Below are 14,332 nucleotides of genomic sequence, written 5' to 3'. Positions count from 1 at the left end.
TGTTTTTCAATGGGAAAAGGTGGAAAAGGTTATATTGAAGGTTGTTTCATGCATTTGAAATTCACAGTTAGTGTAATGAAGAGCTTAATTACTTTAAAACAGTTCAGTTATCTTTATATGGTATCAGATTTCTTTCGTTCCCTGGCACAAAAGAGGAAATAAATAACAGCAAAAACTAGATCAAGAACAACAACATAAAAACATCGGTATCAGCTACTGGCCAAATTCTATTTTAAACATCAGTATCAATATTAGGGCTGTAGTCTCCTGGTCGGCTAGTCGATTATTTGGTCACTATGCTCTCATCCGACCAAATTCTCATTGGTTGAATAATCGCCGTGTTACTTTCATAAGGAGAAAAGTGCTACATCAACAACTTTCCAGGATTAATCCATTATTTCCTGCGGCAGGGGAACAGGCTAAGTTACCTGTGAAAATGGGGGTGTTTTCAAAACATCCCCTTTGTTGACAGAAAGTTGGACTCGCCCACCCTCACACTCAGCGTCGCAGTGACGCAGACCTCCTGTCTGTTTCTGTACACTGACACCATTTCCCTCAGTGGAAACGAAGCTTGTATTTACTTGTATTTCACAGATAAGAAACAATAAATCGTGAAGACAGTAAAGCTTCCACTAAAATAGCATTTTAATTCTTGTGTGTGATTTATCCTTCAGGGATTTATCCTGGCTGCATATGAGCAGAGGAAATCTCTGCTCGTCGCTAGGCTAATGTATACCATGTAAAATGTCATAGGCTGGCGCTAATAACGTCAGCATGTTGTATTTGCTTGGAAAACGCGTTTAGTATAAGACAGTTGTTTTGTCGATGAACCCTGTGAGCTGTAATGGAGCCAAACTGTGTGCCGTTACCTTTGTTGAATGTTGCTGTTGTCCCTGTTTTCATACGAGAAGAGGAAAAGATTGCTAGACGCTAGGCTAATTTATACAATGTGAAATGCCACAGAGTTGTGATAATAATGTTAGCCGGTTGTATTGGTGGGGTAAATGTGTCCAGATAAAGACAAGTGTTTGTCTGTCAGTTCTGCGATTTATAGAGAAGTCAATTTGCGTACTTGTGTTTGAAATTGTCTCTATTAAGTAGGGCTGCACAGTATATGCGGTAGACGGTAGAAATGATATAAATTTGGCCCACAGTAGAGATTTGCGCTCTATCGTCCTATCGTTGAAGACGTCATCGCACCTGCCTCAGTGTGAAAATGGCTGCGAGCACAGAGACAGCGGAGCAAGAGGAGCTGGTTCACGTCCGTGATTTAGCGTAACACGTGCAACATGTTGCTGGAGAACTTGTGAGTGAGTGAGTTAATGTCTTATGAACAGCCCCGGACTTCTCAGACTCTTTTAGCGACTTACCGCTCAGAGGGAACTCATTCAGTGTCTCCTCTGGCAGCAGCACAGCATCTCTCCCTCTCCTCTCTCACCGTGCGCACACCGGAGTTGGTTTTCGGCAAGAGAGTTTGTCATAACCTTTGGTAATGTAAACCTATGTGACGCTAGGGGCTCCACAAAAAATTCCATATGTGAATGTGTGATAGTTGTGGTATCATAACAGCCTGTCACAGGTTACAGCGTGATGATTAGAGGAGAAATGGCAGAGCATAAAGGTCCAGGTGGAAAAAACACAACTCAGTCATTTAGGGTTTTGCTAAAAGAAGGAAATTACCTTTTGATATAGATCCCAGGGGACATTTTGCACCATAGAGTACTGGGTTTTAATTTTGAGTTTTGAGATCTGCATTTTGCACAATAAATGCTCTAAAAAATACATTATATCTTTGCTTTTGTTGTTGTTGGGTTTTTTTTTATCAATTTAGCTTTGCTAAGGGACTACAAAACCCATTCAGAAACACTTCTATTATAACTTTTACACTTAAATTTATACCACGATATATACCATTACCGTGAAGGGATTCGATTTATACCGTGATATAAATTTTAGGTCATACCGCCCTGCCCTACTATTAAGCCATATTTAATGTGTGTTTTGAATCAACTATATAAATAAAGTTCAATTTGAACTAAACTTTACAGCACTCAACACAGTCCTCCACTGCTGAATAGTGTTTTGGAGGTATAACTGCAGAGTGACACAGACACACCACCGCAGAGGTAAAAAATAATGTGCAGATTTTTTTTCCCCACGACTAATCGATTAGTTAAAGATTATGTATAACTTTAGTCGACCAAGATTTTCTTTGGTTGACTACAGCCCTAATCAGTATTACCCCAGAGTTTCACAGTTGATGCATCCTTACATGGTATCTGTTAATACTTTTAATTATGCAAAGTCTTGATAGCATTTGGAGTTGAACAAATGCTGCTAAAGGGAGAGAAAGAGCGGGGAGAGGGCCTGACATTAATGTGACCTGAATTTCCCTTTAGTAATTATTTCTCCGTGAAGCAAAGTGCGTGTGCCTTTTCTCACCAGATGAGGAAAACAGTTATTCAGCAGTAAGATCTGCTGTGTAAACCAGCATCATTCACTTTACAAACTAACGAAGACAGTGTTGAGAAAGCTGACAGTCAGTCAGCCCAGCTATAACCCAAAGACACCGCGTCGCTGGCAGTTACTGGAGCTCTGCTGTTTCCAGCTTACATTTATCACTAACTGCTGTTAATGTGTGTTTCTGAGAGCAGATGCTCCTGCAAAGCCACAATCCACACTTGCGCTCTCAGGAAAAGCATTACAGCGGCAATATCTTCTTCAGTCACTGTGGGCCAGACGGAGGACTGGCAAGCAGCTGCTTGCGAGGTATTATGCTGTTGGGTAATTACACTATCATCAAACAATGAAACCATCCTGCTGCCTGACCACACACACACCAGGGTACCCACACTCACAGTCAAGAACTCTCAGCTTAAGGTATCGTAGGTGCAGAAAGTGCTGCTGGGGCTCGGCCTGGGGATCCATTATGTCTGTCACCAGAGCAGCCAAGCACATTTAGGGGTGGGGGAAAAAAAATCAATACAGCATGACATTGCGATATTTTGCATGGCGATACTGTATGATACACAGACCGCAAGTAGCAATCTTTTATTATATATAGGGCTGGGCGAAATGACCAAAATCTCATATCCCGAAATAGGTCATTTCATATTCCGATAACGATACCTATTCTGATATAGCACATTTTGATCCAATGAATAAAAAGTTGCGGGGGGGAATAAAATTAAAATAAATGAATAAAACTGTTTTTTTCTTTTTTCATTTACTCCCCCCCCCTGACCTCTTAGACTTTTATTTAATTATTGTACGTTCAGTGTTCAGTCTCCCTGAGAGGGGAGAGGGACCACAAAAGAACTAACGATACACATTGTGACCTTAATATTGATACTGATATTTAAAATAGAATTTGGCCAATAGCTGATACCGATGTTTTTGTGTTGTTGTTCTTGATCTAGTTTTTGCTGTTATTTATTTCCTCTTTTGTGCCAGGGAAAGAAAGAAATCTGACACCATATAAAGATAACTGAACTCTTTTAAAGTAATTAAGCTCTTCATTACACTACCTGTGAATTTCAAATGCATGAAACAACCTTCAATATAACCTTTTCCACCTTTTCCATTGAAAAACAGCCTTTTTACTATTTATGATATTCTTGCAGTGATGTTGAATGGTTTTCTATGGGACCCACAGGTGGTCATTTGAGTGGGTCCCCAATAAAGTTTGTGTTTTTTCACAACTTTAATTTTAAACCCGTGTTTGATGTTATATGGTTCTAATTATGGTTATTGTATGTAAGTAAAAGATGTATCTGAAAATTAAACAAATAAAATTTCAAAGCTGAAAACTTTATTTACAAAACAGTATCAAGTAAATCAAATATGAAATATGATCGTAAGATGTGGTAATCTCATAAAAAAAGATTTTCCTGGCCGACCGCACCAAACCCAGGCCCACGGGAGAAGGGCCCCCCCCCACCGCCTTTACCTATCTTAAACACTGAAAATGAAACAAGAATAAATAAAACAAAAAAGGGAGACATTTTTCTATTTCATTTTATCACAGAGTTGCAGGCTTTAAACCCTGTGTGGGTGTGGACCCTGGCAGAGTTGTAGGGGTCACATGTGAGCTCTTAGTTTCAGAGTCGTTAAGGTCACAATGTGTACAAGGCCACCTCCATCACGTAGCTAGGGAGGTGCCTGAGGCAGGCAGGCAGGCCGGCAGGCCGGCCGGCCGTCCGTCCGTCCGTCCGTCCGTCCATCCACCGGGCCCCGTTCTGCCACGGTAGCCGGAGTACTGCAGTATGACGGTAACCACAAAAGTACCGCAGCTCATGTTTACTGCAGTATGTTACCGTCACCACGAATACTACCCAGCCCTACTCACACTCCATCATCCAGAGATAGCATTAGCCGCTGATGGCCAAGCTAAAGCTAAACCCGCTCTGTGGAAAAATCAACCAACACTTTACACACTCAGCTTGACAAAACTACCATCCAACTCTGAGAGAGCTAATAAATAACACAGTTCATCACCTATTTCATGTGTTAACATCTGCGTCCATACAGCGTTATTATTGCTATATTGTATATGTTATTATTGTTACATGCTAAAAACACTGGAACCCAGGTATGTGACTCCGTCCTGACGGTTTTTCACCGAGACAGTTGTACCCAAGCTCTACAGAGAAGTGACGCATGAAGATGAGTAATCTTTGAGTACAGCAAGAAGGGTGGCTTTAACTTGTGATGCCTGGACTTCAAGGTCAGTGGACTCATATGTGACTAAAACAGCACATCATCTCACAGAAAACTTGCGACTGCCGTCTCACATACTCCAAACTAGAGCAGTACACGAAAGTCACACTGGCTGCAAAATGCAGCACAAGAGTGGGATATTGTGATTGTAACAGACTCTAACATGGGTGCTGCCATTCAGTAAGCGGGATACCTGCATGTGAAGTGTTTTGCCCATGTGCTTAATGTGGCTTTGCAGGGGGCGTTTAATCTGCCAACAGTTGAGTTTGTCAGGTGTATGTAGCATTTCTGACTCAGTCAGTCTGTCTGCTTTGCATCACATTTTGCTGCAATAAAAATGATAGAAGTCAGATAAACAGACTGAAAACTTTATCATATGAGGTAAAACTTATTGTTGTTAAAAGTTTTCCTTTGTAGAAATACTTTGCAGATAGAAAAAAGGTAATAAATTGCAATATATCGCAATATATGTTATCCTTATACTCAGCATATCGCAATAATATCATGTCATGACCAAAGTATCGTCATAATATCATATTGTAGGTCCTCTGGCGATTCCCACCTCAAATTCCTCTATAATTCCCCTGTGAGGATCCATGATACAATATTATCACGATACTTAGGTCACAAAACAATTTTATTGCAATTTCAAAGATGTTGCGATATGCTGGGTATTGCAATATATTGCAATTACCTTTTTCAACTGTAAATTATGTCTCCAAAAGGAAATGTGTGTCAACATCTGTTTTATCTAATAAGATAACGTTTTCAGTCTGTTCATCTCACTTAAGCCATTTTTTTGCAGCAGCACAATGCATCTAGTGGACTGAAAAAGCAATTCATAAAATAGACTCACAAGTCAGTCTTTAGACGCTTTGCTTAACTAAAGACTGATGACTTTCTCCCTGATTTTGTGTTTAGAGGGGCGGATACAATTTCAGAGTTTAAAAAAACTCCCTACGTTGCAGAACCAATAGTAAATCTGCAGGGCGGTCCTTCGGTGGCTCGCTGAACTCTTGTGCTCATAAACATAGTCCGACTAGAAACACGTGTAGCGGTACAAAATGGCTCAGTCGTGCTTGCAGAAAATGCCGTCAAAGTTAGTGGATGTTTGTCGCGTTTGCGGCGACACATTCTCACCCACTAAAAGAAACAAACATAATCTTTTACAAGGCCATGACTCATCCGTCCGGCCGGACTATAGAGGGAATCGCCTTGTGAACAACAAGGTGATTCCCTCAACCAGCAGAGCTTTTAGCTATATGTATATATATATAGCTAAAAGCTCTGCTGGTTTTCTACCCCGACGGATGAGTCATGGCCTTGTAAAAGATTATGTTTGTTTCTTTTAGTTTTTGAGGTGTTGCTTTGTTGCCGGCCGTTTTCGCCGGTGTGTTAAACACACTTTAGAAAGGAGTGTCCCCAGACTATCAGAAGGCGGAGATCTCTGATCGGTCTTTGTCAGTCATGTGTCCTAACTGGCAGACACGCCCCCAGGCACCATTTTGGTTGTACCGCGAATGTAAACACAGAACTGGAGTAGCTGTCCAGGGAAGTCGTAATTAGTAAGGTTAGGAGTTAGTAGTGAGTTTTTAAACTGTTACACAGTCGCCGAGCTGGAGAAGAATAAGAAGGATGAGAGGATACCATACAGGGACAAACTTATCAAGGTGGCCAGGGACCGGTATTTGGCTAAATTGTCGACAATCAATAACGTAGATCCGTACGACCTCACAGATAAAGACTGGAGCTCCGACGCTCCATTACTGCCTCCAACTTCATCGCTGGATATAACAAACTACCTCGTTTATGGTATCAGCGCTTACATATATGAACAGTTCAGAAACTATAAATCTCTCGAAGCTCACAGACATTTCACGAATGGCTGGGTGCAGCAACTGTTCACATTTCGACCGCAGGGCTGCGACAACACACTCGTCACTGCAAAGGTAAGCTAACTTGGCTGTAATCAAGTGAAGTTATGGTTGGTGGTTAGGGTTAGTTTGCTTGTTCTGTCAGATTTGCTTTACTTATTTTAATTATGGGCATAAAACATTCATGTGTATTATATTATTGTGAAAAAATGACCTCATTCACATCACAGGAGCTAGAAAAAAGTGAAAATGATCTAATAATCCTACCCCTTTTTCATACAACATAATTACTCAAGCAAGTATTTATCTGATCGTTTTCAATTTGTTGACGTTCGCAATGAACCATCCTTACGTACTAAAGTTTGTTTTGGAGTTCCGCAAGGTTCTGTGCTCGGACCAATCCTGTTTACTCTATATATGCTTCCGTTAGGTAACATCATTAGAAATCACTCTATAAATTTCCATTGTTATGCGGATGATACTCAGTTGTATTTATCAATGAAGCCAGAAGAAAGCAATCAATTAACTAAACTTCATAATTGCCTTAAAGACATAAAAACTTGGATGAGCACCAATTTCCTGATGTTAAATTCAGACAAAACTGAAGTTATTGTTCTTGGCCCCAAACAACTCAGAGACTCTTTATCTGATGACATAGTTTCTCTAGATGGCATTGCTCTGGCCCCTGCCACTACCGTAAGAAACCTCGGAGTAACATTTGATCAAGATTTGTCTTTTAATTCTCATTTAAAGCAAACCTCACGGACTGCATTTTTTCATCTGCGTAATATTGCGAAAATTAGGCCTATCCTGACCCGAAAAGATGCAGAAAAATTGGTCCACGCTTTTGTTACCTCAAGGCTGGATTATTGTAACTCTCTATTATCAGGTAGCTCTAGTAAGTCCTTAAAAACTCTCCAGCTAATTCAGAATGCAGCAGCACGTGTACTAACAGGAACTAAGAAACGCGATCATATCTCTCCTGTTTTAGCTTCTCTGCACTGGCTCCCTGTAAAATCTGGAATTGAATTTAAAATCCTACTGTTAACTTATAAAGCTCTAAATGGTCAAGCTCCGTCATATCTTAGAGATCTCATAGTGCCATATTATCCCACCAGAACACTGCGCTCTGAGAACGCAGGGTTACTCGTGGTCCCTAAAGTCTCCAAAAGTAGATCAGGAGCCAGAGCCTTTAGCTATCAGGCTCCTCTCCTGTGGAATCATCTTCCTGTTACGGTCCGGGAGGCAGACACCGTCTCCACATTTAAGACTAGACTTAAGACTTTCCTCTGTGATAAAGCTTATAGTTAGGGCTGGCTCAGGCTTGCCCTGTACCAGCCCCTAGTTAGGCTGACTTAGGCCTAGTCTGCCGGAGGACCCCTCTATAATACACCGGGCCCCTTGTCTCCTGCTCTCTCTCTCTCTCTCAGATCCTATTACTGCATCTAGCTAACCCGGCCATTCTGGATGTCACTAACTCGGCTTCTTCTCCGGAGCCTTTGTGCTCCACTGTCTCTCAGATTAACTCATATCACAGCGGTGCCTGGACAGCGTGACGGGTGTGGTTGTGCTGCTGCCGTGGTCCCGCCAGATGCCTCCTGCTGCTGCTGCCATCATTAGTCATTAGTCATACTTCTTCTGTTATTATACACATATGATTATTGTCACACATGTATACTGCCAGGTATTAATACATACTTTCAACATATTGTACCGCAGTAACCAGAACTATAACTATAATATTATTACTTCCATTAATGTTGTTGTAAGATACTGTCATTACCTCTCTCTCTCTCTCTCTCTCTCTCTCTCTCTCTCTCATTGTGTCATATGGATTACTGTTAATTTATCATGTTGATCTGTTCTGTACGACATCTATTGCACGTCTGTCCGTCCTGGAAGAGGGATCCCTCCTCAGTTGCTCTTCCTGAGGTTTCTACCGTTTTTTTTCCCCCGTTAAAGGGGTTTTTTTGGGGAGTTTTTCCTTATCCGCTGTGAGGGTCTTAAGGACAGAGGGATGTCGTATGCTGTAAAGCCCTGTGAGGCAAATTGTGATTTGTGATATTGGGCTTTATAAATAAAATTGATTGATTGATTGATTGATCAAGCAGTTATTAATCATCTGGTTTAACAGACATCAACTTTTCTAACCACAGAAATAAACCTGTCATACTGTCATCGGCTTGTAAATCAGAAACTGTAATAATGTAGACAACCTTACAAATTAAGCAAAATATAGGAAATGCCACACGCAAAGACAATGTTCACTGTTGAGTTGTTTACAACGAGTGACCCTCCAAAATGGCGATTCGACCCACAATACACTGTGGCTGTCACAAGCCTTACGTCACCTGACAAAGACCGATTGTCTGGTGGCGAGACTATTCATAAAATTATTCTAGCAGGCTACCAAAAGTTTAATATTTAATTGTAATGTTTATCAGTTATATAATAATAAAAAATAGACAGCTGGTACTATGATACTGCCACACAAAAATATCGCGATACTATGCTGTATTTTTCACCCACCCTTAGTAAGTAGTAGGAAACTACCGACAAAGTGGGCAGAACGACTGCTTCCTGATACCATATTTTAAGTCATTATAGCATACCATAGTACATTATCAATCTGGCGTAGGAATATATACATACCTACATTGCTCCGTTTGGCTCATTTCCCCTCATTTATGAACACTGCGTGGGCAGGACTCTTTTTCTTATGCCACCACTGCAACAAAATATCATCTGGAACACAATACCACTTTTTTTCTGGATGCTGGCCTGGTTCCTCCAACAAAAACCCAGCGCCAAAATCAGATCCGCCCTCCCGAAGCACAGCACACTGCAAAACACACCGTGTTTCCCTACCCTTAACCACTGTTTCCAGAACTTCTACATCACTTCCTTACATCTCAACTCACACTGCACCCCTCCAACTCCACAATCATTTCAGTCCTTCAAAGCTGCGCAACAAGTTAGTCTACTACGCAAACCCCGTCTCTCTCTTTTCGCTCAATGTCATCTGAATTCCTTTAATCTTTTAACCTGAAATGGCATCACAGCAGTGTTGTGAGGTTGGGATGTGCTGGGACAAGTTGGATGTGCAGCTGGCCTGCAGAGCTGCTCTCTCTGCTCGGACTCATGAAGAAATATTTAGAAAGGGAGCAGAGGCTTGCCGATGGAGAAAAATAGCCTATTAGACCCTTGAGGGAGGTTCAGCGCATCTGTAGTGACTTTACACTTGATACTATTTTCCATCTCATATGAAGCCACTAAAACAAAGAGGAGATATTTAGCTTGTATTTCTCAAAGTTAACTGTGACGCTGCAATAGCGTCTTCTCATAAGGGGACAGCTGCATGACGTCAGCTTTAATAGCGTGTTTATATTGCTTTCGTGCGATACTAAGCAACAGGATTCCCACCTAAATTATTAACAACAACACTTAGCCTAAACTAGCATTAGGAAAACAGCGGAGTTTGGAAAGCCCAGACAACTTACTTGAAGGTAAGGATGCATAGCGGTCTGTAGGACTTGTGGCTCGTATTGTCCGCCATCCTCTTGCCCCAGAAGTCGTTGTTGAAGATGTTTCTGAGGCTGGAGCCCGGTCGGACGTCCGGGTTGTTGATGATAGCCCAAACATCGTCGTGCACCAATTCCCCGCGGAGAGAGTTGCTGTAGCACAGGGCGCACAGGGCAGCCAACACGGCGTAGCGAGCCGCTGCACACACCGCTTCGGGCCGGACGGTCAACCGCGGCTGCTGGCGTGCTTTCTTCTCCCGTCCCGGCGCTGTCATGTCGGGCCTGGCTTCTCCCGCGTCTCCGCTTCGCTAAGGATGAAGCTGGGAACGTCGGATGATACGTCCATTACGCCTAGCAGGTAGTGGCTGTGTGTGCTGCAGAGTGCGGGGACGGTGTGTCTGTGTTGTGCTGCCTTCAGGTGTAGTCGGTGAACATCGGACTCGCGGCTGACCAGAGAGCGCTGGTGTCTAATGTTCTCCTGTCGTTTTTGTTACTTTTGCATGGAATTAGGAAAATGGCTATTTATTCGTCTTTACTACGTTTTATGTTATTTGGGCTATTATACCGGATTGTTAATTTAATAACGTACTACTATTTATTATTGAACGTAACTAATGCCCTGTTTGGTCTTAAAATACAAAATTATATGTAGGCTACCTATAAGTTCATTTTTGACCATGCAGGTTTTACAAGAAAACATTTTAATTCAGTGTGTACTTGGCTTGTCTGCTTTCAATTGCATCTCATATCTCCCTCAGCTGATGGAAGAGCCAGTGGAGTTCTTTGGGGGGAAAAAAGAAAAGCAGGGATGCACAATAATATCGGAACGTCATCGGTATCACCCAGTGTTAGCTTTAAAATGAAATATCACAATCGGCCAACATGCTGGTAATATGGTATGTCATCAGTATCGGCCAATAACGGCTTTAAAATGAATTATCAGAATCTGCCAACATGCTGATGATATCAGTATGTCATTGGTATCGCTGCTATTGCCATTAGAATGAAGAATCGGCCAACATGCTTTTTGTTATTTTGCACAATGAATGGATATTACATACACTGAAAAGTATTGTATTTCATGTCTCCATCTGCTGGTGGGCCATCACAATAAGAGTATGCATGCATAATAAAATAGTGGAATGTAAACTCCACTACAGAAGAGACTTGATGATCACTAAAAGTGGGGAAAAAAGTGAATATATGAATATTTGTATCGGTCATCGGTCAGATTAGTTGTTTCATATCGCCATATCAGAGATCAGCAAAAAGAATCCAATCTCATTTTCTTTCTTTGTGGTTGAAGCCTTGTGGCTGGTTACACTTAGTAAAACACAATGGCTGGCATAAAACATACTTACTAAGCATACTTAAAATACTTTTATTCATAGGACAGTTAAGCTTGTGAGGCCTCATTGACTTGTACTTCCTTCAGTGGATGTCAACTGATATATGGGAAGCAAAGTGTTTGGTGATATCATTGACAGAAAAAACAACTTTATCACAAAATATGTCTACTCTCATACAGTAAGAATAAACAAATATTAGTTAAATAAAGATTATTTTAAAGAAGGACAATAAGCCTGGACAGCTCCATTTTCTAATGTCTGTGTCGAGACACTTAGAAAAAAAAACTTATGGAAACTCCCACTTGTGAACTGTACAAATTTAAATACACTGGTATTCAGTTTTAATGGAGAGGTGTAATTATTTTATGAAAGGCCTCTTGAAGTTTATGTGGGAATGATGAAAGAAAGGAAGGAGACGAATGTTTGTAGTAGGCTAATGTAAAAATTGGTGTTTTATGAATAATGGACGAAAGACAAGTTTGAGTCAGTGGTCCTGAATGCACGAGCTTATGTGGAGTACCAAAACGCCACATCAGCAGTGCAGACGCATGCGCAGCCGGATGTTGCCTCTTCGGACTCTCAGAAACATCAGCTGCAGAAAATCAATGACGCTCGGTGGAGAAAGCATGGATTTCTTTTAACATCGCTTTTAGTTAGGTTATTTATAAAGGCTTTTCTTTCACTCACACATACACAGTTTGAAGTTATAGTTAATGCAGTGTAGTATGGAGCGTTTTTAAGGCCGAAACTAAATATATAAACACATAGATAATTATATAATTAAATGCTTAAATAAATAAATAAAAGGGATAAATACACAAATAAATAACTATGTAAGTTATTGCTTAATGGTCGCCACAGATAAATCACAAACAATGAGACATTAAATAGGCCCTAGGTATGTAAATGTTACATTTATTTATTATTTATTAATTTATTTATTATACTAAGCTGGTCAAAGGAGGAGATAGAGGCCACTGATATCAAGACAAGGAAGCTTCTAACAGTGCATGGAAGGTTTCATCCCAAGTCCAGCACCCTGCAACTCTACACAAAGTGGAAAGAGGGGGGCAGAGGACTGGTGAGCATCAGGGCACTGTCCAGGATGAAACAACCAAGATCCAGGAATACATCAGGAAGATGGCACCCAAAGATGAGCGGCAAAGTGAATACATCAGGCAGCATAAGCCAGAGAATGCAGAAGAGGAGGATGAACCATCATGGAAGGACGAGTCCCTGCACAGCATTTACCAATGATAGATTGAAGACGTGGCCGACATCGAGAAATCCTACCAGTGGCTGGAAAAGGCTGGACTGAAAGACAGTACAGAAGCACTAATCATGGCAGCACAAGAACAGGCACTTAGTTCAAGATCAATAGAAGCAGGGGTCTACCACACCAGACAGGACCTAGGTGCAGGCTGTGCAAAGATGCTCCGGAGACAGTTCAGCACATAATAGCAGGGTGTAAAATGCAGGCAGGAACAGTGTAAATGGAATGCCATAACCAAGTGGCTGACATAGTTTACAGGAACATCTGCACTGTGTATGGGCTAGAAGTTCCAAGGTCAGAATGAAAGACACGTCCTGAGGTGGCTGAGAATGACTGAGCTAAGATCTTGTGGGACTTCCAGATCCAGACTAACATACTGGTGATGGCTAACCAACTGGACATTGTGCTGATCGACAAACAGCAGAAGAGTGGTGATAAATGTAGCAATCCTGAGTGACAGCAACATCAGGAAGAAGGAACACGAAAAGCTCGAAAAATACCAAGCGCTGAATGAGAAGCTAGAAAAGATGTGGGGAGGAAAGGCAACAATGGTGCCAGTGGTAATCGGAGCACTCTGGGCTGTGACCCCCAAACTGGGAGAGTGGCTCCAGCAGATACCAGATACAACGTCTAACTCTGTTCAGAAGTGTGCAGTTCTGGGAACAGCTGAGATATTATACGTATATATTTTTTTCTGCTCTTGTCCGTCTGTGTCTTGCTCCAGTAGCCCATTTCTCATCAGGTTGCCCCAGTTCCCCAACGCCTGACGCTAACCTTGTTTTCCCCGTGTGACTCTTGTAAAGTCCCCTCTTGAAGCCTCGAGTTTGGCATTTTGGTTGTCACGATCTTTTTTTTTTTTTTATAGAGTCAGAGGTAACCATATTTGGGCGAGAGGCTGGAGCTGTGGAGGAATGAGAGGTGGATCTGACTAAAGCCCGAATTGTGCAAATTTGCAGGAAAGCCCAATCAGTCTTTTTTCAGCATTGGCAGTATAAAAACAAAATTGGGGAGTGCGGCAAAATACCTACTTTTGTTTATACAGAATGCGCCTTTTTCGGGCCAATGGGGGGCATGAACAAGTAACAAAATGTGTAGCGCAGCGTGTGACATAAACAGTGATGTGGGAGGGAAGCTGCGGCTAGTCAGTCCTTTGGCGATTCTCTCGTAAGTCGGCCTGTTCTTCACCGTCCCTGTCATCTGACGGTTAATGGCCTCTTTGTTTGCGAGGGCAAGGAGGGTGCACAATTCCTTGTCTCCACAGTTGCTCATCTTTACGAGTGTCTGTCAGGTTTGCGTTCCCTCTTGCTACTAGCTGCTCGCTAATTCCTGCTATCAGCTGTTTCCTGTTTATCCACCGGCAGTTGCAGAAGGCCGCCTCGGTCTTCTCAAACTAAAAGGGTTCCGTCAATATGACTACCCTACGAGGCGGAAAATTGGGCACCTCGGATCAACCCACCAATCCGGCTCTGTGTGTCTAAACGCTCGCAGTTTGCCGGCAAAACTGCCCAATATTCTCGGAAAATCTGGCAGTGTAAAAGGGGCTTAAAAAGATGAAGACACTATCAGCAGACAGCCTGTCATTCAAAGTAGCCCACT

General features: G+C 41.9%; 1 protein-coding gene across 1 annotated transcript in view; it reads right to left on the bottom strand.

The window, feature by feature from the left end:
- tmtc1 (transmembrane O-mannosyltransferase targeting cadherins 1) overlaps positions 1-10,513 on the bottom strand; it is a 301,187-nt gene extending 290,674 nt beyond the window's left edge. Inside the window, exon 1 of the mRNA XM_049567069.1 lies at positions 10,094-10,513. Within this exon, the coding sequence (XP_049423026.1) occupies positions 10,094-10,389 (296 nt within the window). The 5' untranslated portion in view covers positions 10,390-10,513. The remainder of the gene's footprint in view (positions 1-10,093) is intronic.
- Between the last annotated feature and the right edge of the window lie 3,819 nt (positions 10,514-14,332).

The sequence above is a fragment of the Epinephelus fuscoguttatus genome, linkage group LG22, assembly GCF_011397635.1.
Source record: "Epinephelus fuscoguttatus linkage group LG22, E.fuscoguttatus.final_Chr_v1".
Classification (NCBI taxonomy): Eukaryota; Metazoa; Chordata; class Actinopteri; order Perciformes; family Serranidae; genus Epinephelus; species Epinephelus fuscoguttatus.
The sequence above is the reverse complement of the archived record's forward strand: the minus strand, read 5'-3'. Positions and strand labels throughout refer to the sequence as shown.